The 27414-nt window shown below is 44.1% G+C and overlaps 1 protein-coding gene across 1 annotated transcript in view; it reads right to left on the minus strand.

Annotated features, from left to right (window-relative positions):
- Nucleotides 1-3103: 3103 nt before the first annotated feature.
- The window catches only part of SDR16C5 (short chain dehydrogenase/reductase family 16C member 5), an 81127-nt gene continuing 56816 nt past the window's right edge, over nucleotides 3104-27414 (minus strand). The window contains exons 3-7 of the mRNA XM_069731373.1: nucleotides 23465-23596; nucleotides 17510-17609; nucleotides 6194-6338; nucleotides 3661-3786; nucleotides 3104-3500 (exon numbers count right to left, since the gene is read on the minus strand). Coding sequence (XP_069587474.1) covers nucleotides 3407-3500; nucleotides 3661-3786; nucleotides 6194-6338; nucleotides 17510-17609; nucleotides 23465-23596 — 597 coding nt within the window. The 3' untranslated portion in view covers nucleotides 3104-3406. The remainder of the gene's footprint in view (nucleotides 3501-3660; nucleotides 3787-6193; nucleotides 6339-17509; nucleotides 17610-23464; nucleotides 23597-27414) is intronic.

Below are 27414 nucleotides of genomic sequence, written 5' to 3' on the forward strand. Positions count from 1 at the left end.
ATTTTCAGCCATATAGACCCCTCAAACTGACTTCAAATGTGAGGTGGTCCCTAAAAAAAATGGTTTTGTAAATTTCGTTGTAAAAATGAGAAGTCGCTGGTCAAATTTTAACCCTTATAACTTCCTAGCAAAAAAAAATTTTGTTTCCAAAATTGTGCTGATGTAAACATGTGGGTAATGTTATTTGTTAACTATTTTGTGTCACATAACTCTCTCGTTTAACAGAATAAAAATTCAAAATTTGAAAATTGCGAAATTTTCAAACTTTTAGCCAAATTTCCATTTTTTTCACAAATAAACGCAAAAATTATCGACCTAACTTTACCACTATCATGGAGCCCAACATGTCACGAAAAAACAATCTCAGAACCGCTAGGATTCGTTGAAGCGTTCCTGAGTTATTACCTCATAAAGGGACACTGGTCCGAATTGCAAAAAACGGCCAGGTCATTAAGGTCAAAATAGGCTGGGTCATGAAGGGGTTAAGAGAGAGTCAGCTTTACGGTCCAGTGGGTCTTGTAAAGAACCTGAATCCTCTACTGGCAGTAAGGTTTTTCTACATGTGGATGCTACCGCCGCATCCACTTTTGGGGCTTTTGACCATGTGGAAAAATCTTCATCATTAAAGGGATAGCGTCTTTTTGATGATGATGGTAACCCTTTTTGCCCCTGGCTCTCCCATTCTTTTTAGACCAAATTTGTAATTGCTGCTATTACTGGAAAAGACGGTCTTTTCCTTTCTGATAGGCCAGTGAACATTATGTCCTGTGGCGTTTTAGGGTCTTTAGTGTCTTCAATGCCCACAGATTTAACAAGATTATCAATGCTATCTGTGGTAAAGCACGTGTCTTGTTCACCCTCTGAGGAAACGTATTCATGGGAAACGTCCGTATCTCTATCGTCAATATCAGAAGACTGGTCAGATTTTGGTGAATTGCATTTGCTCCTATCTTTAGTCTCAGGAATACTCTCGAAACCGCGTAAGGCATTTCTAATCATTTTTCTAATGTCTTCCGACCTTACTGAGGATTCTTCACGTAAGGTGGATTCAATGCATGTGTGACACAATCTTTTTGTATGAGAATCCGGGAGGGGCTGGGAACATAAAGCACACTGTTTGTGTTTTGTTTTTTCAGTTCTTTTTGCCTAAGGTGCACAGAAGAAGACGGAACAATAATCAGCTTAATAGGGTAGATACACACTTACCCCAGTGAAGCTATTTGCCAAGGTACTGGCTGAAGAGGAGGAGACGAAGGCACAGGCTGAGGTGAGGAATAGATCGGTCCGATCTTTTATCCTTGGTACTCCTTGTGGAGGACTCGCTTTGTTTGGAGCGTCCGCTGCTTGTACGGCCGCCAGGCGTAATTGCGGTGACTTCTACTGAAGACATCGCAGGGTCCTGAGGGGGTGCCATATTGGACGCCGAAGTATCAGCGCAGGCGTCCTTTTGATGATGGGGGCCGTCATCTTCTTCCTTTTGCGCCCAAAAGTGTTAGTCACTTCTGGGTCGCGGCCATCCTGTGTGCCACTGCTCTCAGCAGGCGCCGTCTATCCTCTTGGTTCACCCCGTAAGTTTTTAGCTTTACTTCAGGGGGAAAATACATTGACTGCTCGTGCACCCGCCGAGGGCGGCAGAACAACACCATTACACAAGCGCTTTGCTCCCCGCAGGTCTTGTGGATCTTCCGTGAGCCAGGCGACTCCCCGGACCTGGCCTCACCGCACCTGCCAGCAGAGGGGGAAGCTGACACCAGGACCCCCGACGCGGCTTCCAGCTCTGGAGCCCTTGCCGTCCTCAAGGTAAACTGCACAAGCAGCATCCAGGCTAGGCATCCTCTTCTCTCCATGAGTTCCCTTAAGAACAGGAAACCAACTGTGGGAGTGAGGGGGACCGCCCCTTTTATCTCTCCATAGGGTTTCCTGTTCCTAGGGGCGGATCCCCTCTCTCAAGGGGGTGCTGTCGTGGCGAAGAGAAAAATACAGTAATTAAAAGTCATATGTGCAGAACTAAACGCTACTACAGACTTGTATATTTTTGTTGACATGTTCCGATTAGTTTAATTAATTAGTTTAAGCAAAGCAGCGAGGATCATAAGGTATATTATACAATGAGCAATCTCAGATAAGATCAATATAGCTGGAAAAAAAACAAAAACAAAAACCACATACTACAATGTGATATTGCAATGCTTAACCAGCAGCTGAATTACCATAGAAAACTGTGTTGCTGCATTTTCCCCATTTTCTACAGCTCAACTTTGCAAAGCTGGAATATAATGCCCTTAATAAAGATGCAGGTTACAGAGCTAGATCTGAATAAAGGTACCGTCACATTAAGCGACACTGCAGCGATATAGGCAACGATGCCGATCGCTGCAGCGTCGCTGTTTCGTCGTTGTGTGGTCGCTGGAGAGCTGTCACACAGACAGCTCTCCAGCGACCAACGATGCCGAAGTCCCCTGGTAACCAGGGTAAACATCGGGTTACTAAGCGCAGGGCCGCGCTTAGTAACCCGATGTTTACCCTGGTTACCAATGTAAATGTAAAAAAAACCAAACACTACATACTTACATTCCGGTGTCTGTGGCGTCCCTCGCCGTCACCTTCCCTGCACTGTGTAAGCGCCGGCCATAAAGCAGAGAAGTGACGTCACCGCTGTGCTTTGCTTTACGGCCGGCCGGCGCTGACAGTGCAGGGTAGCTGACGGCGAGGGGACGCGACAGACACCGGAATGTAAGTATGTACTGTTTTTTTTTTTTTACATTTACAATGGTAACCAGGGTAAACATCGGGTTACTAAGCACGGCCCTGCACTTAGTAACCCGATGTTTACCCTGGTTACAAGTGAAGACATCGCTGAATCGGCGTCACACACGCCGATTCAGCGATATCAGCGGGTGATCCAGCGACGAAATAAAGTTCTGGCCTTCTAGCTCCGACCAGCGATCTCACAGCAGGATCCTGATCGCTGCTGCGTGTCAAACACAACGATATCGCTATCCAGGACGCTGCAACATCACAGATCGCTATCATTATCGCTGTAAAGTCGCTCAGTGTGAAGGTACCTTGAGAAAGAAAAATAAAAAATCTGTGTAGATCCAGCCGAGATCAATATAAAAATTTATGTAAAATAACTAAAAAGGGACAGAAAAAAACAATCACAACAATATCAAATATTTTTCACCTGTAAAGTATAAAGTGTTACATGTAAACAATGTTAAGTTTCTGGAGATTCTCAAAACTTTGGTCTATGGGTGCATAAAAGACAAAATACACAAAAATGTAATTAAATTTTATCAAAGCAAAGTAAAACTTTAGCGTCCTTTTGGGTTTGGAATGCTTGATCCAAGTGATTATTGATTCCCTGGACAGATCATCGTAAAGCTGGTAGCTGTGTAGCCACAGCTTAGTCCTTCTTGGCACGGCCCTTAAAATGATCCATGAAATGAAACGCTCCAAAATAGTCCCCAAGCACAAATCCCAGTTTTGCAGATATGATACTAAAGGCAACAAAAGAAAGAAGGGGATTATTATACGTAAAATAACGAAAAAAAAAATGTTGGACATTTCTAGGATTGGTAAAAGTGGCCATATATAAAATGTAAAATAGATGATTAATTCTGCTCATAATTTTCAGCATTATGTAAATTCATGACTCACTTTTTCAATGCAAATATGAGGTACAGGCCTCGAGGCATCACCAAGTACACTTGCTCTTTAAGGATGGCATCAACAATCTTCTTGGTAGCATATTCTGGCTCTAATATTGGCATAAATCTAGGCCATCTGGAGGACAGAATGAAAACTTGAATGAAAATGCTCCATACAGCAAGTTACTTTCTGCAACTTTATTCACTACATAGAAATTCTGTAATGATGATTTTATTAATGGATACAATAGTGCAGGTAAGGCTACTTTCACACTGGCGTTAACTGCAATCCGTCACAATGTGTCGTTTTGCAGAAAAAACGCATCCTGCAAAAGTGCTTGCAGGATGCGTTTTTTCCCCATAGACTTGTATTGACGACGCATTGCGACGGATTGCCACACGTCGCATCCGTCGTGCGACGGATGCGTCGTGCTTTGGCGGACTGTCGGGAGCAAAAAACGCTACATGTAACGTTTTTTGCTGCCGACGGACCGCTTTTTCCGACCGCGCATGCGCGGCCGGAACTCCTCCCCCACCTCCCCGCACCTCACAATGGGGCAGCGGATGCGATGAAAATCTGCATCCGCTGCACCCGTTGTGCGGCGCTTACAACGCTAGCGTCGGTAACCTCGGCCCGACACACTGCGACGGGCCGAGCCCGACGCTAGTGTGAAAGAAGCCTAAGAATTGGAGGTGTTGCCCATGTCAAACAAACAATCTGGTCACTCCTTTCATATGCAAACTTACTGGAAAAAAAAACAAAAAAAAAAACTCAAATTCTGACTTACTATGAGGTGTAAATACATGTCGGCAATAATCATCATTAATGCTTTTATGACACCTGGAGTAGACGTATAACTCTACTGGGAAGTCCTTCAAAAAATACATCAGAAATGTACATAGCTGTGTAATGTTATGGATTCCGGAGCTCAGCCGAGGCCATGTGCTAGATATTCTACGAGAACTGTAGAGTATGTAGTCAACAACAATGGAGACATCCAAGAGCATGGCCCTCTTGTTGACCAGCTTCGTACATCTATAGGATGCTTGCCGCTAACAGACAGTCAAAACCATTAATCCCCAAATCACAATGTGGTCTTATATGCACCAATAATATTCAATGTCAAATCTGTTTTGCACATCTCATTCCCCAAGGATGTCCCATCAGTTGCCATTGGATCCATCATGCTCCTGCGCACGTGTACTTCTCTGTCCTGTTGAGGGCAAAGTACTGCAGTCCGCAGGCGCCGGGCCTCTCTGACCTTTCCTGGCACCTGCGCACTGCAGTAAGTACTTTGCTCTGCCCTCAACAGGACAGAGAAATACGACTGCACAGGAATGCGACGCTGAGGAGACTGTTGAAAACGTAGGGACGGGTCAACCACACAAAGCAAGAGGGAAGATGGTGCTGGACCAAGACCAGAGAGACCCTTGGACCGGACCGACCCCCACGTGAGAATAATAAAATGTGTTTTTCCTTGCCTTTCAGGTCGGGTTGGAGACAGATATACACCATCATAGAATGCTGTATATAAGCCCTGAAAGGTGATGGCTGTATCTCATATGTCAAACATAGTAACATAGTAACATAGTTAGTAAGGCCGAAAAAAGACATTTGTCCATCCAGTTCAGCCTATATTCCATCATAATAAGTCCCCAGATCTACGTCCTTCTACAGAACCTAATTGTATGATACAATATTGTTCTGCTCCAGGAAGACATCCAGGCCTCTCTTGAACCCCCCGACTGAGTTCGCCATCACCACCTCCTCAGGCAAGCAATTCCAGATTCTCACTGCCCTAACAGTAAAGAATCCTCTTCTATGTTGGTGGAAAAACCTTCTCTCCTCCAGATGCAAAGAATGCCCCCTTGTGCCCGTTACCTTCCTTGGTATAAACAGATCCTCAGCGAGATATTTGTATTGTCCCCTTATATACTTATACATGGTTATTAGATCGCCCCTCAGTCGTCTTTTTTCTAGACTAAATAATCCTAATTTCGCTAATCTATCTGGGTATTGTAGTTCTCCCATCCCCTTTATTAATTTTGTTGCCCTCCTTTGTACTCTCTCTAGTTCCATTATATCCTTCCTGATGGAAGGTGACAGGTTCCCTTTAATACAGTGTGCTACAGATATGTATAATTTATTGTACCTGTGTTTTTGGATGTCAGGCCATCGCCATTCTCAGAACACAACAGTCAGAAGTCCATGATCTAAATTGACTTGTGCCTTCTAATGTCACACTAAACAGGTTTTAATTCAAGACTGTATTGGCCATAATTGGGTGGTGTACTTTCTGAAAGGGAGTTGGTATACTCTGCCATCATGAGGCGGATAATATTTCATTACATTTACTAGCAATATTGGTCTCTTCATAATAGGCTCTTTTGTACCACTAATCCGCCTCGTCTTATTGATTAATCTCAACCACTGCCTTGTGGTCTTGTAGTTACTGACAACTGTCAGGAATTGCTTTCTGAATAAGACACTATACATAGGTATATTATTTGATGTTGTACATTCACTTATTTAGAGTACATACTTAGAAGAACATCCGTCAAACATTCCAGTGTTAATAAAATACGGGCAAACAATTGTGGTCTTCACGCCAGTTTTTCCCAGAGCCAACATTTCGAGCCCAACAGATTCTGCAAAACCAATGGCTGCAAACTTACTAGCACAATAATCTGCAAGAGAACACATTTACATATACCGTATTTTAATACAAGGCAAACAGAAGTGCAGGGCGAGATCTAAAGATTGGAAAGTTAGGAGAAATGGACACAGAAGAGAACAAAAACAAAAAACTTTGGTGCTGCACAAGTTTCTGCAGCTTGAAATCTTAGTCTGACCATACACCGCATATGGCAGTTACCTTTACTATGGTGTTGGAAAACGGCATCCACGGTTGTGACCAGTTTAATAACGTGATGACTCATGTTATATGTTAGATGTCAACATTTGAGACCCCAATACAAAATAGAAATAATAAAATAATATATATACAATTGACCCTAATCTATTTAGTTTGGCAACACGAAAACTCAGGAGTCTCACTTAACCCGTTCATGGCATATGTGTCCATCGCATATTGGGCAATTGTGTATGGAGCAGGGCACAGGTATTGAGACCAGTCCACATTGAGGATGTCTGCTGTGTTGCATAGCCGGCATTTACCTCTGACAGCAGCAACTGAAGCTAGCGCCGGTAGCGGTTAACCCTTTACATGGCACCATCAACCTAAGGAGTGCAATCATAGAATTATGCAGTTTTGGGTGGCCATGATTGTAGGGGAACTGTTAAGTTGTCACGACAGCCAGGAGCCTACTGAATTCTCCCCCTACAACTTCCATGTTGGTACTTTTGTGAAAATAAAACACCACACGTACAACCTATTTAGTATTTTGGTAGAGCAAAAATGAAAATTGGCCAATGCAGTAGTGGGTTAAAGGGGGTTTTCAGCCCCAGCCATCATTGTGCTGCTGTCTGCCTTCCTGGATGCAGCTTATTGAATCCTAAAAATGTGCAATACGCATGCTGTCAGGATTCTACTTGGTCACACCGTAGTGGGCGCTCCCGGGTACTGCAGAGCAGCTCTTGTTCATCCAACTAATGAGAATTAAATATAAGCTGGTCTGCACTACCCACTGAACAGTGACGGAGCGGTGGTGTTCTACTCCATATACGGTTTACCTCCCAGCTTATAGCAGCAGAATGCTGATGTTCGAGAAGCACTCCCATGAAACCTCTGCCTTAAACCTGTGTAAGGCTATGTGCCCACGTTGCGGAATTTTTAGCATTTTTGCGGAGGATTTCAGCTGCTAAAACGCTTTAAAAAACGCATACATTAAGCATCCCATTATTTTAAGCATTAAGCATGGCAGAAAAAAAACGCAGCAGGTTCACTAATTTTGCGGAAAATCTGCAGATTTGCCGCTGTAGAATTGTATTTGGACCATAGGGAAAAAAAACGCTAAAAATCCGCGCAAAAAACATGATAAAAAAAAAGCAAGCGGATTTCCTGCGAAGGGAGTCTGGATTTCTTCAGGAAAATTCTGCATACTTTCAGCTATGTGGGCACATATACGGTTCTTACTGATCGCAGTCTTCCTCGGTTTCAAGTGCCGCTCTGCTCCTCTTCTCAGTCACGTGACTTATATTCTGACTGTGTGTGAGCCTGATGTCACTTTTACAGTGTAAGCCAATGAAGTGTCAGAACCAAGCTCCATAGGGCAAAGTGACTTTTGGGTCACACACAAAGCCCATTGTAATCCAGCGAGTCGGAATTGCAGCCACTTGACCCAGAAAAGGATCAGAGTGGAGCTGGAAACTGGGGAAGATGGCATCAATAAGTACTGTATATTATGGCACTTATCACTATACTTACGTACACATTTACACAGGTTTATGGCACAAAAACGTTCCATGGGAGTGCTTCTTTGATTACCTATTTTGAGGATATGTAATCAGTATCATACCGTAGTAGTGGACAACCATGTTAAGCAAATGACTGATCTATTCATTTCTTCCGAACCGGAGGAGGCTGTTGTACTTATATATCAGAATAGCTGCACGAATCTAACATTTAAAAAGGAGTGTTCTGTGTGTCTAAAATGTTCAGTTTAAGGTTAGGCAGGGAATCTTTCAGAAAGGACTATGCTGCCATTCAGATGTGGATTTCCAAAATAAATTACATGGGCCTCAGCTAAAAGGCTTTAATAATGTACACGGTATGCAGTCAAATCTGATCACATTCGTCTACGAGATAAGAGTAAAACAACCAGTGTCACAGGTTTTACAGGACAAGTCAATCATACACTTTGCCCTGCATTTGTGGCTTATGTACTCTAGCCTTGACATAACTTTGCATGATAAGATATCAGTTGCAATGATCTCAAAGATCACCATTTTTAACTAATACCAGTCTGCAGGTAACACAAATTTACTGATAAGATCTTCCATGAAAATACAGAGATTCTCTTGAATCTCTAGGAAGGCAGAGTTTTACCCCAAGAATATTGATCCAGGCCATGAGTGCACATAGGAGCAGATGGGTAATCCATACCTGCATTAGGTTGTGCACACTGTTTTCTCCACGTAGAAATGGGCCAAAGACACTATGGAATCCTTATGCAAGCTACTTTATTATTATTATTATTATTATTATACAATTTTATCAATGACAATCCTGAAGTGTTGTGCACAAGATCAGTAAAATTTCCTTAAGTATTTGCAGTGCGTTTCTTTCCGCAGCGCTTTTCACCCATTGACTTCAACTGAGTCAGTCAAATTTGCAGCAAAAACGCAGTTGATAAAAATGTTTGCGGGTTTTGCTGAGTTTTTGTTCGTGTTTTCACATACTTCCTATGGAGTTTCTCACACTGTAATCTGTGTGACAGCATGGGAATTGGGAAACACCGGCACGGAGGTCATTTTCGGAAACGCTACCCCCAGTAAGACTGTCGTTCTGAGCGCTACGGGGTCATGATGTCCGAGTGACCTGCAGCGGTAAACCGTGGTATAACGCTTACCACAGGTCAGCAGGCGTGGGGTGATGAGACTACTACTCCCATCAGATAACAGTGACAGCAGATGCCGATGATGGAAGAGTCTCTCGTCAGACGGCGAATGTGCTCACAGTGAATCTAGTGGTGGCGAGTGAATGGTGCAGTGTAGCGCAGCTCCGATCAATGTGTTTGCATCCAGCCACTACTACTATTAATCCCCAGGATAGGCCATCAATATCTTGTGACCGGACAGTCCCTTTTAAGCAATTATAAAAAGGTAATATGGAGCGGTTTTTGACAATTTATGTAAACAGCCTGGACAATTGTAAGGCCTACAGTAGCACGGTATCCAAAAATCTGTCTGGCTTCATAAACTGCCCCCCCAGGCAGTCATATTAAAGCTCACCTTGGTAGTCACTGAGCGAGCCCTTCACTTTAATAGGTTACACCGGCTCACCCTCACTAGTCACAACAGGGTTCAATCTCACCTCCGTAATAGTCACATTACTCAGACGACCATATAAAATCGGACAGAGATCGGAATGCAGTGTACGGATTTACCAGCGGCTCTCCTGAACTGAGTGTAACAGCTTCATGTATTTCTATGCAGGCGTCACGCCCGGGTCAGGAGAGCTGCTGGCCAGTTCGAGCATTGCATTCTGATCTCTGTCCGATTTAGATGGCCATCTGACTGCGTCCTTAGTGATCATAGTATTGCCACCTTTACAGCTTCCTCAACGAGAAATCACAGTAGGACATCCACCGAAAAATCCCTTACTAGTTACAACAATGCTTAGGAACCATGTCTGTGAATAGCAAAAGTGTTACAGGGTAAAACTTTATAAAATACACTGGCACTACAACTTTAAAACACACAAGTGCTGCTGGTAAATCAGACAGACGCTGTGCCTGTTCTGCCAAAAAAGAATAGGTAAACTAGATTAATAATGAGAAATACCACGCTACATGTGCCTGGAGAAAAAATTCCAATACTACCGTAACTGCTGTCATATAAACCACCTGGTGCACACCACCAGTGTGCGTGCCAACCAAGTTGCCTTATAAATAATGATAAATGAGCAGCCCCTCCTTATATTGCGCCTATATATACCGTACTTTAATTCTGATACACAATATAGATATAAATGTAATAGATGCCTGTTTGCGGGTTTGCATACCTCCTAAATTCCAAGTGAGCCTCATTCGTGGAAGGATTGACAGGTAAATTTCCCCTTGTGTAAATAAGGGTTGTGGACGGCGTACCACGGATACCACGAGGAATGAACCTGCACCTGTCGGTGCTGGCTAGGGCAGGACAATTACCCGTGTGCTCCAGAGAGTGGGCGCACACCTCCCGGTGCTGATGGCAGTAGACAGAGGGTTGGTTACCGCTGTTCCGTGCAGAGCCAGAGACATCCTGGCCGGTGGCGTCCCTGGTTGCACGGAAGAAGAATGGCCGACACTGGCAAGCAGCGTGTGACTGGCCTACTGAGCCTCGCTGAGGCCAACTAACCAACGCGTTTCAAAGTGTAACGCACTCCTTCATGCTTTACAAGGAGTGTGTTACACTTTGAAACGCATTGGTTAGTTGACCTCAGCGAGGCGCCGTAGGCAAGTGACGTCACATGCTGCTTGTCAATGTCGGCCATTCTTCTTCCGTGTAACCAGGGACGTCTCTGGCTCTGCATGGAACAGCGGTGACCCTCTGTCTACTGCTATAAGCACCGGGAGGTGCGCACCCACTCACTGGAGCACACGGGTAATTGTCCTGCCCTAGCTAGCACCGACAGGTGCAGGTTCATTCCTCGTGGTATCCGTTGTACGCCGTCCACAAACCTTATTTACACAAGGGGAAACTTACCTGTCAGTCCTTCCACGAAAAAGGCTCACTTGGAATTTAGAAGGTATGCAAACCTGCAAACAGGCATCTATTACATTTATATCTATACTAGCTGAAGAGCCCGGCGTTGCCTGGGCATAGTAAATATCTGTGGTTAGTTATAGCACCTCACTTCTCTTATTTTCCCATCACGCCTCATTTTCCCCCCCACATCGCTCATTTTCTCCTTTACACCTCTCATTTTCCCCCTCACTCCTCTCATTCCCCCCTAACACTGGTCATTTCGACCTCACATCTGTCATTTTCCGATCACTCCACTATTTTCCCTCACTCCTCATTTTGCACTCACACCTTTTAACTTTCACCTCATACCTCTCATTTTCACCTCACACCTCTCATTTTACCCTCAGTATATACATGTTTGTCATCTCCCTTATATATAGTATACACCTGTATGTCATCTCCTGTATATAGTATATAGCTGTATGTCATCTCCCCTGTAAATAGTATATACCTGCTGTATGTCATCTCCTCCTCTATATACCTATGTCATCTCCTCCTGTAAATAGTATATACCTGTATGTCATCTCTTCTGTATCTACTATATACCTGTATGTCATCTCCTCCTGTATATAGTATATACCTTTGTGTCATCTCCTCCTGTATATAGTATATATGTGTGTGTCATCTCCTCCTGTATATAGTATATACCTGTGTGTCATCTCCTCCTGTATATAGTATATATGTGTGTCATCTCCTCCTGTATATAGTATATATGTGTGTGTCATCTCCTCCTGTATATAGTATATACCTGTATGTCATCTCCTCCTGTATATAGTATATATGTGTCATCTCCTCCTGTATATAGTATATACCTGTGTGTCATCTCCCCTGTATATAGTATATATGTGTGTCATCTCCCCTGTATATAGTATATACCTGTGTGTCATCTCCCCTGTATATAGTATATATGTGTCATCTCCTCCTGTATATAGTAAATATCTGTGTGTCATCTCCTCCTGTATATAGTATATACCTGTGTGTCATCTCCTCCTGTATATAGTATATATCTGTATGTCATCTCCTCCTGTATTAGACCTCGTTCACACGTTATTTGCTCAGCATTTTTACCTCAGTATTTGTAAGCTAAATTGGCAGCCTGATAAATCCCCAGCCAACAGGAAGCCCTCCCCCTGGCAGTATATATTAGCTCACACATACATATAATAGACAGGTCATATGACTGACAGCTGCCGTATTTCCTATATGGTACAGTTGTTGCTCTTGTAGTTTGTCTGCTTATTAATCAGATTTTTTTTTTTGAAGGATAATACCAGACTTGTTTGTTTTAGGGCGAGTTTCATGTGTCAAGTTGTGTGTGTTGAGTTTTGTGTGGCGACATGCGTGTAGCAACTTTTTGTGTCGAGTTGCATGTGACATGTTAGTGTAGCAAGTTGTGTGCAGCAAGTTTTGCGCGTGGCGAGTTTTATGTGTGGTGCGTTTTGAGTATGTGCAAGTTTTGTGTGAGGCAACTTTTGCATGTGTTGCAACTTTTGTGCATGTGGCAATTTTTACGCGTGTGCAAGTTTTGCGTATGGCGAGGTTCCCATGAGGTGAGTTTTGCACGTGTGGCGAGTTTTGCGCGGCGACTTCTGTGTTTCGACTTTTATGTGGCGAGGTTTGTGTATGTGTGGTGAAATGTGTGCTGAGGGTGGTATATGTGTTCAAGCACGTGGTAGTGTGTGGCGCATTTTGTGTGTGTGCTCATATCCCCGTGTGTGGTGAGTATCCCATGTCGGGGCCCCACCTTAGCAACTGTACGGTATATACTCTTTGGTGCCATCGCTCTCATTCTTTAAGTCCCCCTTGTTCACATCTGGAAGCTGTCAATTTGCCTCCAACACTTTTCCTTTCACTTTTTCCCCATTATGTAGATTGGGGAAAAATTGTTTGGTGAATTGGAATGCGTAGGGTTAAAATTTCGCCTCACAACATAGCCTATGACGCTCTTGGGGTCCAGACGTGTGACTGTGCAAAATTTTGTGGCTGTAGCTGCGACGGTGCAGATGCCAATCCCGGACATACACACACATGTTCAGCTTTATATATTAGATTGTGTACCAGAATTAAAGTATATATAGGCGCAATATAAGGAGGGGCTGCTCATTTATCATTATTTATAAGGCAACTTGGTTGGCACGCATACTGGTGGTGTGCACCAGGTGGTTTATATGACAGCAGTTACGGTAGTATTGGAAATTTTTCTCCAGGCACATGCAGCGCGGTATTTCTCATTATTAAAAAAGTGTTACAGTGGTTGCCCATACTTAATGGGCCCAGGGTGGTGTAATATACCCTACCAGTTTTGTGGCACCAACATCTTGTGGGGGATTGTCATCGGTTGAAGGAATTACCAATCGTCAGTCTTCACATTTTTGTCCGAACAGGAAGAAACATTTCTCCTCTTGTTTGAAGGAAAAAGTGAAGGCTGCGGCAGATCAGTGTAAAAAAATTGTTACGGCACTCAAAATGTGTATGCTTGAAGAAGAAATTCTTTTATTGAAGATGCAAATTCCAGAATATCATTGTAACATTTCGGTCATAACATTGACCTTCATCAGACAGGAAAATATCAAACGTGCTCAAACATGTGCACTTTCTTGTTGGTCTCTAAGAGTGAGGGAGGACCATTCTCATTAGAAGTCCAGTGATTAGATCCGGGGCCGTGCGCTCTGCAAGTGCGAAAGTGTCCGGGGAAAAGGCGGCAGATCAGTGACGGTCATGATATGTACTTTTGCCCTGTCCTGTATTTGAATAATATGCCATTTGATGTAGGTAACTGTTGTCTGGTTTCTATTAGCTGTAATTTATGTATGTGCTGGGAGTTCACCTGTAACAATATGTCTCCTTCCCCCAATACTTGCAGCTCTAAGCTATAATGTAATTAAGCTTTGTCAACATCACTAGTGGAGAAATAGCCATTCTTCCTCACAGCAGGTGGCTAGTCAAATGTACATACTACATAGACTGCCTGGAGCCCACCAGTCTAGAATCTTCTGGTGGACCCAACCATTGAATAGAAGGTGTAACCCCTACCCCCTTCATGGGTGGATCCCAGGAGCTCAGACAATCCATTCTTATTTTGAGATCAGATGTGAGTTGATCCTTGAAGGAGAAGGAGTGGGGATTCTTAGCTGAGGCAAGACCCCATGTCCATCTGTGACTGCGGAAGCGAATGGGGCGAGACTTGAGCTGAGGACATATCTCTTCGTTCGTGAGATTGTTTTGGGATCCCTTGGACTCGTGTGGACTATTGCTTTGTTAGCTGGCACAAGGATTATCGGGAGGTGCCCCCAAACCTGTTCCATTGGACTAATTGTGGACTATTGCTTTGTTACCTGGCACAAGGATTATCGGGAGGTGCCCCCGAACCTGTTCTGTTGGACTAATTGTGGACTCTGTAGATCTACCTGCATGTGTTGTTCCAGCGTTCTTGATAATAAAGCTGTTGAATCATCACTCGGCCTGTTGTCCCTTCTTGCTCTGCCGTACACCCCGTCACAAACTGGTGGCAAGCAGTGGGACCAGAGCAGAAGGAATGGAGGACAACGGTCCATCAACATCGAGAACCAGCACCACAGAGTACAAGAACTGGAGTTTGGGGAGCCTACAATCAAAGGCCCGGGAAGTAGGAGTCCGTTTTAAAGGACTCTCCAAGGAGCAGCTTATTGAGGCTTTGGAAGGAGTTCGCCTGCAAGATGACGCTGAGGAAGGACCCTCACAGCAAATGGAGGAAAGACTGCAGCTGGAGGTAAATACCCAAAAAAGTCAGTGGGTTGTGTGGTACGAGGATGAGTTGGCATTGCTGGGAGAAGAGGCCACCATAGACTATAAGAAAGAGGCCATTCACCGAGCTCAAGAGAGGGAGAGGGAGGCCATTCACAGAGCCGAGGAGAGGGAGAGGGAGGCCATTCAGAGCCGAGGAGAGGGAGGCCATTCACAGAGCCGAGGACAGAGCTCAGGAGATGGCATTGCTGGAGAGGCAGATCGCTTTGGAAGCAGCTAGAAGCTCCAGACACACTGTAACCCCAGCACCCACCATGAGGGAACTCCCCAGAGTGTCCCGCAAAGACTTCAAGCCCTTTTTATGAGGCTGCAGGCGACATTGAGGGCTTCTTCCAGGACTTTGAGCATCAGTGTCGATTAATGGAAGTCCCGGAAAGGGACCGAGTCCGACATCTGGTGGGGCTCTTGGAGGGTGGAGCTGCCGCAGCCTATAGAGCTATGGACCCTCAGGGGAACTGTGAGTATGCGGAGATTAAACGGACTATTCTAGAACATTATGCTGTTACCCCAGACACTTACAGGACTCAGTTCCGTACTTTAGCCTGTGATGAGGAAGTGTCTTTCAAGATGTATGCCCACAGACTCAAACAGATATGTCATCGCTGGCTGGAGGCAGATGAGGCCTTAACCTGGGAGACCTTCCTCCAGGTTATCCTAAAAGAGCAGTTTTACTTCAAGTGCCCTGCTGAGATCCGGGAATGGGTGCGTGAGAGGAGACCAGCCACTGTGGAGGAAGCTGCAGCTCTAGCTGATGAGGCTCTCACCATCAAGCCTCAGTGGAGGGTTCTGTTGGAGGATGGAGAGAGGCCTACCAGCTCCACAACACCGGTGGCCCCCTGTTCTTCTGTCCCCATTGTTCCCCGTTCCTCTAAGCCCCCACCTCATGCTGATACCCGTGTAAATGTGCCTCCAGTTGCTTCTACTGCGTTTTCTGGAATACGACGAGGAGAGGAAGTAGCAGAGCGCAGGTGTTATGGTTGTGGACATCTGGGGCATCTGCAGGCCTCATGCCCAGCCAGCTCATGGAGAAGTCGTCCTCAAACCCCTACAGCACCTTCAGGTGGGAGCCGGCCTCCAGGTTCCCTTACCCCTCGCCCAAGAGGACGCCTTGGATGGAGTGAGACCCAGCAGAGATGCTATCGATGTGGACAGCCGGGGCATCTGCAAGCCTCCTGCCCAGCTGTTCAAATGAGGATTAATCATGTACCTAGTCGTATTATTAATTATGTACACCCAAGTGCCATGGAGGACGACGTGTCACCACTACGTGAGGACTGGCCTAGTGCCTCACCCACCCATGTTGCACCACTAGGAGTTTATGGTGTGCGACCTGCAGCTATGACGACTTCTGCTCATCGAGGTAAGCACTTGCAGGAGGTCGTGCTGGATGGACAGAGACTTATTGGATTTTGTGACTCAGGGGCTTTCCTCACACTGGCTGATCCCCGAGTGGTTCGGCCTGAGGCAATCCATCGAGGACCTGGGATTGTCATTGAACTGGCTGGTGGACAATGGAGGACTATTCCCACAGCCACTGTGGATCTGAACTTTGGTTTTGGGGTCAAGCGATGTGTGGTTGGGGTGATGGGTGGTCTGCCTGCAGATGTTCTCCTGGGCAATGATGTGGGAGAGCTACGATGCCAATTCGTGGCTGCATGAAGCCACATGTAAGTTACGCTCTGCCTGTGTGTACTTAACCAGCGACCTGTAGAGGTCCCTGGTACGTACACAAATGGGGAGGGGAAGGGATTGTCATGATATGTACTTTTGCCCTGTCCTGTATTTGAATAATATGCCATTTGATGTAGGTAACTGTTCTCTGGTTTCTATTAGCTGTAATTTATGTATGTGCTGGGAGTTCACCTGTAACAATATGTCTCCTTCCCCCAATACTTGCAGCTCTAAGCTATAATGTAATTAAGCTTTGTCAACATCACTAGTGGAGAAATAGCAATTCTTCCTCACAGCAGGTGGCTAGTCAAATGTACATACTACATAGACTGCCTGGAGCCCACCAGTCTAGAATCTTCTGGTGGACCCAACCATTGGATAGAAGGTGTAACCCCTACCCCCTTCATGGGCGGATTCCAGGAGCTCAGACAATCCATTCTTATTTTGAGATCAGATGTGAGTTGATCCTTGAAGGAGAAGGAGTGGGGATTCTTAGCTGAGGCAAGACCCCATGTCCATCTGTGAAGCGAATGGGGCGAGACTTGAGCTGAGGACATATCTCGTCGTTCGTGAGATTGTTTTGGGATCCCTTGGACTCGTGTGGACTATTGCTTTGTTAGCTGGCACAAGGATTATCGGGAGGTGCCCCCAAACCTGTTCCATTGGACTAATTGTGGACTATTGCTTTGTTACCTGGCACAAGGATTATCGGGAGGTGCCCCCGAACCTGTTCTGTTGGACTAATTGTGGACTCTGTAGATCTACCTGCATGTGTTGTTCCAGCGTTCTTGATAATAAATCTGTTGAATCATCCCTCGGCATGTTGTCCCTTCTTGCTCTGCCGTACACCCCGTCACAGTGACCACTGATTGGCATCATGTGAGGACACCAACCATTGACCCACCTTCCCTCCTTTATTTTAATTTCTTAAACTTATTGAGCCCAGAGTGATGTAACCCCGTTAAGGTGTACAACCCTTTCAGACATTTCTCACCTGCTAGTCCATTGACTCCAATCAGTCCAGCAGAACTTGCAATGCTCACAAGATGGCCATGATTGGAGGCCATCATTGCAGGAAGAAAAGCTTTATAAGTCTGTAAGTAAAGAAACATATATTTTTTCCCCACTAATATATTAAAAGATTATACCTGAAATCAAAAGCATTTTAGACACAAAAAACTGCACATCTAGAATTAGGTAGAGCAAGAAATTATTATGGTGGTCTAGGTTTTTGAGTATCTACATTGCCAGAGGGAAAAAAAAAATCTCAGAATTTTTTTTTTATAAGAATACAGTATAAGGAGCAGGATAAAAAAGTAATGTCTGTGTAACGATTCTGACTAAGAAAATGTGTTCACTTGATCATTCCCAATGGCTGTTTCCATGGAACACAACACAAAATGTAATTTAGAAAATCCTGTAAATCTGAGCGGTTTTATTAAAAGAAATGAAAAACATAAAAGTCAGACAATGGATATTGAATACAAGATGTTCTTATGAAAAGACAGAATAAGAACTTTTAAAAGAAAACTTAACCCAAAATCTGTGTTTTGTTGATGTGAGCCAGAAATGTGGCCTCGGTGGAGCATTTCTAACACTGTAGCTAGAGTAATACTATTTGGGGCATACTGAAAGTATATACCTATTTTTTGGATAATAAGACTCACTTTTGCCCCTCAAAATTTTTGGGGAAAATGGTGCATCTTATAATGCGGATATACCTTACCGGCCACAGGCTGGGGATGAGGGGGTGTTCGGCTGTGCGGTATGGCACACCACTGCGGGGGTCAGGTGCTGCGGGGGCTCTGCCGACATCTTGTGAAAGCTCAGAGCTCCAGCAGTGATTTAATATGCTGTGGATTGGACTCTGGGAAAATGGCTGCCGGCCGGGGGCGGCACATACGCAGATGGAGATCTCAGTGCCAAGATCTCAGGAGATGAGATTTCAGCACTGAGATCTCATCTCCCGAGATCTTGACGCCGAGATCTCCATCCGAACATCCCCTCATCCAAGCCTGCAGCCACGCTTCACTCTTGCCTCCTCCAGCAGTGACCCTGGGACCCTGCTTCACCGCAGCCACCACCCATGGTAAGCAATAAGACGCATGGATTATAAAAAGCACCACTGTTTTATTAAAAAAGGTTTTTTTCCCCTATTTTTCTCCTCAAAATTTGGGGTGCGACTTATAATCTGCAAAATACGGTATGTCATAAATGTTAGATATAGTGACGCATCTAATTCCAGGTCTTCCACCTAAAAGAATGGGGTCCCCTTAAGCCCTGTCTGCCCTCAAAAGGGGAAACATAAATAATAATCATCATTATACCACTATTAATAGAATTGTCCTGGGTAGTACATTCCAGAGAAGTGATGCAGTTCTTGAGAAGTCTTGGAGACGGGAGTGGGAGGCTCGGATTATTGAGGATGTTAGCCTTAGGTCATTAGCAGCATGGAGGACACTGGTAGGGTGATAGACAAAGTAGAGGCATCGGTGTAATAGTTGGAAAGGAATATGATCCTGGCTGCCGCATTCAGAACTGATGGGAGAGGAGAGAGTTTGGTAAGAGGGAGACCGATTAGTAGAGAGTTGCAATAGTCCAGACGAGAATGAATAAAAGCTACTGTAAGTTTTTGGAGAGTCAAATATAAGAGAAGGTCGAATTCTAACCCCTTCCCGACCTTTGACGCACCGTATGGTATGCGTCATGAAAACCTGTGCCAATCCGACCTGTGACGCAGTACTTTAGCCCAGGGGGGCTGGCTTCACCTCCCCCCATTTTTTTTCTCTTTGCCCCACTAGGGTTAGGGCTAGTTCACACTGCGTCTAAGCAGTCCGTTAGACGGACTAGGTTACACCACGGCATAAACGCGGTGTAATGTAGTCCGTTACGGCCGCCATTGACAGCAATGTCGGACGCATCACTAGCGCATGCCCACAATGAGTGACAATTGAGTGACGGACCCGGAGACGTGGGCTGCAGCGTTTCTGGGTCAGTCACTGCTAGCGCAGATAGAGCATCTTCTAGCTCTATCTGCGCTAGCACGATGCAAACGTCGGCACTTGCTCTAGCAGCAGCCCGTTAGCGTATGTGCTGAACGGGCTGCTGCTAGCGCAATGTGAACCTGGCCTTAGGGTTAGGGTTACGGCTAGAATTCGGGTTAGAACTAGGGTTAGGGTTAGAATTAGGCTTTGTGCACACGGTGCGGATTTGGCTGCGGATCTGCAGCGGATTTGTAGCAGTTTTCCATCAGGTTTACAGTACCATGTAAACCTATGGAAAACCAAATCCGCTGTGCCCATAGTGTGGAAAATATCGCGCGGAAACGCCGTGTTGTATTATCCGCAGCATGTCAATTCTTTGTGCGGATTCCGCAGCGTTTTACACCTGTTCCTCAATAGGAATCCACAGGTGAAATCCGCACAAAAAACACTGGAAATCCACCGTAAATCCGCAGGTAACATGCAGTGCCTTTTACCAGCGTATTTTTCAAAAATGGTGCGGAAAAATCTCAAACAAATCTGCAACGTGGGCCCATGGCCTTAGGGTTCGGGTTAGAATTAGGGCTAGGGTTGGAAATAGGGTTAAGATTAGGCTGTGGTTAGGGTTATGGGTGTGTTGGGGTTAGGGTTGGGATTAGGGTCTGGGGTGTGTTGGGGTTAGGGTTGTGGTTAGGGGTGTGTTGGGGTTAGGGTTATGGCTAGAGTTGGGATTAGGGTTAGGGGTGTGTTGGGGTTAGTGTTGGAGTTATAATTGATGGGTTTCCACTGTTTAGGCACATCAGGGGTCTCCAAACGCAATCAAAAAGTCAAATGGTGCTCCCTCCCTTCTGAGCCCCGACGTGCGCCCAAACAGTGGTTTACCCCCACATATTGGGTACCAGCATACTCAGGACAAACTTGGCAATTAAAAAATTGCTTGCTAAAACAATTTTTGAGGAAAGAAAAATTATTTTTTATTTTCACGGCTCTGCGTTGTAAACTTCTGTGAAGCACTTGGGGGTTCAAAGTGCTCACCACATATCTAGATAAGTTCCTTGGGGGGTCTAGTTTCCAAAGAGGGGTCACTTGTGGGGGTTTCTACTGTTTAGGCACATCAGGGGCTCTGCAAACGCAATGTGACGCCCGCAGACCAAGTCTGCATTTCAAAAGTCACTACTTCCCTTCCGAGCCCCGACGTGTGCCCAAACAGTGGTTCCCCCCCACATATGGGGTATCAGCGTACTCAGGACAAACTGGACAACAGCTTTTCAGGTCCAATTTCTCCGGTTACTCTTGTGAAAATAAAAAATTGTGGCCTAAAAAATAATTTTTGAGGAAAGAATAACGCTCTGTGTTATAAACTTCTGTGAAGCACTTGAGGGTTTAAAGTGGTCACCACACATCTAGATTAGTTCCTTGGGAGGTCTAGTTTCCAAAATGGGGTCACATGTGGGGAAGCTCCAATGTTTAGGCACACAGGGGCACTCCAAACGCGACATGGTGTCAGCTAACGATTGGAGCTAATTTTTCATTCAAAAAGTCAAATGGCGCTCCTTCCCTTCTGAGCCCTACCGTGTGCCCAAACAGTGGTTTACCCCCACATGTGAGGTATCAGTGTACTCAGGAGAAATTGCCCAATACATTTTAGGATCCATTTATCCTGTTGCCCATGTGGAAATGAACAAATTGAGGCTAAAAGAAATTTTTTGGAAAAAAAAAAAGTACTTTTTCATTTTTATGGATCAATTTGTGAAGCACCTGGGGGTTCAAAGTGCTCACTATGCATCTAGATAAGTTCCTTGGGGGGTCTAGTTTCCAAAATGGGGTCACATGTGGGGAAGCTCCAATGTTTAGGCACACTGGGGCTCTCCAAACGGGACATGGTATCCGCTAATGGTTGGAGCTAATTTTTCATTCAAAAGTCAAATGGCGCTCCTTCCCTTCCGAGCCTTGCCGTGTGCACAAACAGTGGTTTGTGACCACATATGAGGTATCGGTGTACTCAGGAGAAATTGCCCAACACATTTTAGGATCCATTTTATCCTGTTACCCATGTGAAAATGAAAAAATTGAGGCTAAAAGAAATTGTGAAAAAAAAGTACTTTTTCATTTTTACAGATCAATTTGTGAAGCACCTGGGGGTTCAACGTGCTCACTATGCATGTAGATAAGCTCCTTGGGGGGTCTAGTTTCCAAAATGGGGTCACTTGTGGGGGAGCTCCAATGTTTAGGCACACAGGGGCTCTCCAAACACGACATGGTGTCCGCTAAAGGTTGGAGCCAATTTTTCATTGAAAAAGTCAAATGGCGCACCTTCCCTTCCGAGCCCTGTCGTGCGCCCAAACAGTGGTTCCCCCCACATATGGGGTATCGGTGTACTCAGGACAAATTGTACAATAACTTTTGGTGTCCAGTTTCTCTTTTTACCCTTGGGAAAATAAAAAAAATTGTTGCTAAAACATCATTTTTGTGACTAAAAAGTTAAATGTTCATTTTTTCCTTCCATGTTGCTTCTGCTGCTGTGAAGCACCTGAAGGGTTAATAAACTTCTTGAATGTGGTTTTGAGTACCTTGAGGGGTGCAGTTTTTAGAATGGTGTCACTTTTGGGTATTTTCTCTCATATAGACCCCTCAAACTTACTTCAAATGTGAGGAGGTCCCTAAAAAAAATGGTTTTGTAAATTTTGCTGTAAAAATGATAAATCGCTGGTCAAATTTTAACCCTTATAACTTCCTAGCAAAAGAAATTTGGTTCCAAAATTGTGCTGATGTAAAGAAGACATGTGGGTAATGTTATTTATTAACTATTTTGTGTCACATAACTCTCTCGTTTAACAGAATAAAAATTCAAAATTTGAAAATTGCAAAATTTTCAAAATTTTAGCCAAATTTCCATTTTTTTCACAAATAAATGCAAAAATTATCGACCTAAATTTACAACTAACATGAAGCCCAATATGTCACGAAAAAACAATCTCAGAACCGCTAGGATTCGATGAAGCGTTCCTGAGTTATTACCTCATAAAGGGACACTGGTCAGAATTGCAAAAAACGGCAAGGTCTTTAAGGTCAAAATAGGCTGGGTCATGAAGGGGTTAACATGTTTTTGAGGTGTAGGTGACATGAGCGAGCGAGTGAAGGAAAGATCTGAATCAAATATGACCCCAAGACAGCGGGCATTCTGCTGGGGAGTAATGCTAGAACCACACACGGAAATGGCAATATTGGGTTTAGGTAAACTAGTAAAGGAAAGAAAACACGGGGAGTTCAGTTTTTGACAGATTCAGTTTTAGGGTATGCTCACGCTACCGTATAACACGGCAGAGTTGCATCAGATTTTATCGGATAGCAATGTTATATTTTGGGGCAGTGCAGATCTGCGGTTTTGTCATTTGTCATGAGAAAACAATAGCAGCATGATGCGAGTGGCTTGGATATTCGGATCACACGCACCCAAACAAGTCTATGGGTGCAAGTGAAACATCAAATTGCACTCAGATGCCATCCGAGTGCAGTCTGATGTACGCTCAGAGACAATGGATAAATCACATTTTCCATCTTCTCCACACGAGTGCTGCGATTCCCTCATGCGCAACAATCGGATCACAGTTGGATCAAAAGGACAGAATTTAGAGCAGAGTACGATTAGCATAAACGACTGGATTCGCTCGAACGCGAGAATCAATGCCCGTGTGAGCGTATTCTTAGATTCAGAAAGGACGTGATGTTAGAGATGGCGGATAGACAATCAGTAGTATTTTGTAGTAATGCAGGGGTGATGTCAGGAGACGATGTGTACAATTGGATGTCATCAGTATAGAGATTGTACTGATAACTGAATCTAATGATTGATTGAGGGCAGTATCCTTGAAAATATGGGACTAAAAATACATATAAATATAAGCTGCAGCTATGGCGTATACGGTACACATCTTTACAAAACACTTAGATGCTCAAACCAAAGTTACCCAGAAATGTGCCATTGTGTTCACTTGCATGGTTTTCTCCACGAGGGCATCAGGAGAATCGATAAACTTCTTTCCGGTCACAATGCCTGCGTTATTAATTAAGATAGTGATATCTCCAACCTCCTTTTTCACCTGATGGAGTGAGAAAAGAAACCGTGATCAGATCACACTATGAATTAGCGAGTGTAAACCAAGTATCACCTGTGAAGGCATAAGTGACATCCATGTAAGTCACATATTATATCTACAGAAATCAATGCAGGTAGTGGAACGGTCTCCCTTCAAATAGTCAGTAAAAAGGGGTTGGCCATTACTTTTTTATTTTCTTGGCGCATAGAAGAAAAAAATCCTTTAAGGAGAAAGATAAGGTTGACATCTCTGTTATATTCTTAAAGAATGAAGGGAAAGTCAGACATAAGTTCATTTCCCACTAATGCAGAGGAAGAAGGGAATATAATCCCACATAGGTGGCGTTAGGCCATTAACATCCATTTGCGCAGCATTTTTGGAGCACATTGGGGTTTGATGACAGGAACAGGAGAACATAACAAGTGACCATATGGCAAAACTCTAAAGAATTATTCCTAATCATATGGGAACAGAACAGCAATAGCTAGTAAAAAGAAAAAAGAATTATGATTGTGAGAAGTGTCAAACATTAATTGGTAGATTAATACTGATCAATCCGGAGGGGGCTGACTAGGTAGATAGGGACCACACAAGCTGGCAGGTTTATGCCACGATGACTATATACGTGCGATCGGATGAGCTTTTCCTTGACACAGGCAAAAAGAGAGAACAATTAAAAAAAAAAAAAAAAAAAGTGTGTGTTCGACTGATCATCCCAGAATAACTGGACAAGCCCCCCCATAGATCACTATATAAATATGCACAAATCAATTATCTGATGGCATTAATGGAACGATATTTTCTGATGTCATTGTTATATTAACAGAGTGACGCAGATCGGTCATTCTAGGAATCTGTAAATTGTGCAATCAATGACCTCAGAGAAGAAACGGAAGAAAAAAAAACAAAAACGACCACATCTGTCGGGTTCCCCAATTCTCTGTGCGTCTCTGTGGAGCTGCAGCCCGGATATCTCTGATCTACGGTATATTGAGCTTGTGTCTGAAAATTACGCTTTTAAACCACACCATAGTTATGTAAGACACTTTTGGAAAATTCCAATTAAATCCAAGTATCAAGCCAAGAACAGCGTTAACTGCAGTTACAGGCAGAACAAAGAGGGACATTGCCCAAAGCTGCAGATACCGGCCATTGCCCGTGTTATTCTATTCCATCCGTGTTATTAATGTTCACACGTATTATATAAGGCTATGTTCACACACAATGTTATTTGCAGCATTTTTTTTTCCTGCAACCAAAATCTGTTCTCTTTTAAATAAATACATAAATACGTCTGTTTTTTAGCTTTTTATGGTTGCTGATTACATGTGTGCCTTGTCTATTAAATATGCATAAAAATAATGTTATTCACTAAAAATGCAGAGAAAAACCATTGTGTTCTCATTGATTTCTATGGGTAAAACAACGGTGAAAGAATGGACATGCTTCAGATTACAGAAATTCAGTCAGAAACAAACAAACCCCCCTCCCCCCCAAAAAAAAGAAACAAACGTTTGCATGAGCTTCCTAAAATCTCATAAGTTTTGTTGCTAATGTAAAAAGCTGTTTTAGTTTGCATCTTAAAAAAAAAAAAAAAAAACTGCAGAAAACGCTGCATGCGAACATAACCTTGAAGTTTTTTTTGTTTAATCCTTTAGAGTCTTTTGATGCCTATAATAAAAGGACGACCAAGTGGTGAAATGCACGTTCTTTTGGCTACTGCTGATTTGATGGGGCTGCCAACAATACATCATTATTGTTCTGTCTCCGCCATCTAATATTGTTACCCTGATTATCTCTTTGCATAATTGCAGGTTTCTCAGTATGGATATATTTATACCTTTATTTGTTTGTGATGCTTTGGCTCCCTCTAGCGGTCAGAGTTATGTTGGCAGTTCGATTTTTCTGTTTTTGTATTATCCATGTCTGATTCTCCTCCTCCTTTGCAATGCATTATGGTAGCTCAGCCTCCATTTCCCTCCATTTTTCCTTTCACTTTCTTCAGTTTGCCTTCAAGGAAAGACGCTTCACTTCATCCCCCTTGCGATTGCATTGCCGGTATGTCTTTATGCTTTCTGTAGATATTTCTGCTCCATATTAGCCTAGCCTAGCCAGTTGTACTCCCAGTTCAGTTACTAGCTTTCTAAATGTTATGCATAATGTATATCATGTGTATTATGTATCTGTTCTATGCCATGCACTGATTCTATGTATATCATTGTTCACAGTTTCACCGCATCAATATACCACTACGTTTAATAAAGCACAGACTCAACCACAGTCTCCTTATTGGACCCCGGTATAGCGGTTTAGCTGACTGTATAGCTACGTATGAGCCTGCCTCAGCTAGTGAGGACAGAACAATTATGGTTTTGTTTTTATCTTGTTATATTTTATGCCAATATATTAAAGAATTTCCCATATTTAAAAAACCAAACGTATGCCCCAATGATTGCAAACAACAAACTCACCCTACGGCGGTGCAGCGCCGTCTCTCTATTCCCTCTTGTATTGGCTGCAGCGGTGCGGTGCACATTTAGGCTACTTTCACACTGGCGTTTTTTTTAATACATCGCAATGCGTCGTTTAGGGGAAAAAAAACGCATCCTGCAAAGTTGTTTGCAGGATGCGTTTTTGCCCCATAGAGTTACATTACCGACGTATTGACACACGTCGCAACCGTCTTGCGACGGTTGCGCCGTGTTGTGGCGGACTGCCTGGAGCAAAAAACGTTAAATGTGCATGCGCGGCCGGAACTCTGCCCCCACCTTCCCGCACCTCACAATGGGGCAGCGGATGCGCCGGAGAAATGCATCCGCTGTACCCGTTGTGCGGAACAAGCGCTAGCGTCGGAATCTCGGCTCGACGCAATGCGACGGGCTAAATCCGACGCTAGTGTGAAAGTAGCCTTACTGATGTGGGTGACATCAGCTGCTGATCTAAGATCGACTGCAATCACGATGAACGCTGTAGTTGTTGCTTCACTGCTGCAGCCAATACATAGACACCTGAGCAGAGGTAGAGAGCCAGCACTGGACCTGGGGAGGGCGAGAACTCTGTATTTCTCATTTTACAAGTACACAAATAATTTGAGCTCTGGTCTTTTTTGAAAGTGGAAAACTCCTGTAATTTTTGTATGTGGGTTTAGGGGCAGTGAAGCCAAAGTTGCTGCTCCAAAATGGGCAAAATGGCAAAAAGAAAAATCCCTGAACTGCTGACTGCAGCCACAAATACAAGAAACCAGTTTGGGGTAAAAAAAAAAAAACTTTGTGTTTCAGGCAGTTTCTGCAACGTTTTAGACTTTTAAAAAGTGGCTACAGAAAGTTGATAGAGTTGGGAGGAGGACCCTTAGTGACCACCAATACATCCATTTCCTAACCTGACATAGAAGTGAATAGCGTCCCCCGACACATGAAAATGCAGCAGCAGTCAGCTGTACACTACAGCCAACATCCTGCTGCCAACATCAGCCACAATCGGCATTAGCACCGGCCATGGTAGTTTAACCGCTTAGATGCTAATGTCAATTGTGACAACAGTCTCTGGATAGTAAGCATATTTTGGGGGCTCCCTCTTTAACCCCATCAGCACCCTGACATCATGATTCTGTGGTCCTGATGGTTGCCGTTGTAGTGCAAGGAGTCTGCGTCAACTACAGTGGCCTGTAAAAATGTTAGCAACATTTTAGTGGGAAGAACAACATTTTTCTTTCCAGTCAGTCCACTTTGTGTTAATTACCGAAAAGCACCGGAAGGGTTAATAAGCTACCCGACAGCAGTTTTTAATATGTTGAGGGGTCTTTTTTAAAATAAAGGTTATCA

Source organism: Ranitomeya imitator, chromosome 6 (genome assembly GCF_032444005.1).
Source record: "Ranitomeya imitator isolate aRanImi1 chromosome 6, aRanImi1.pri, whole genome shotgun sequence".
NCBI lineage: Eukaryota > Metazoa > Chordata > Amphibia > Anura > Dendrobatidae > Ranitomeya > Ranitomeya imitator.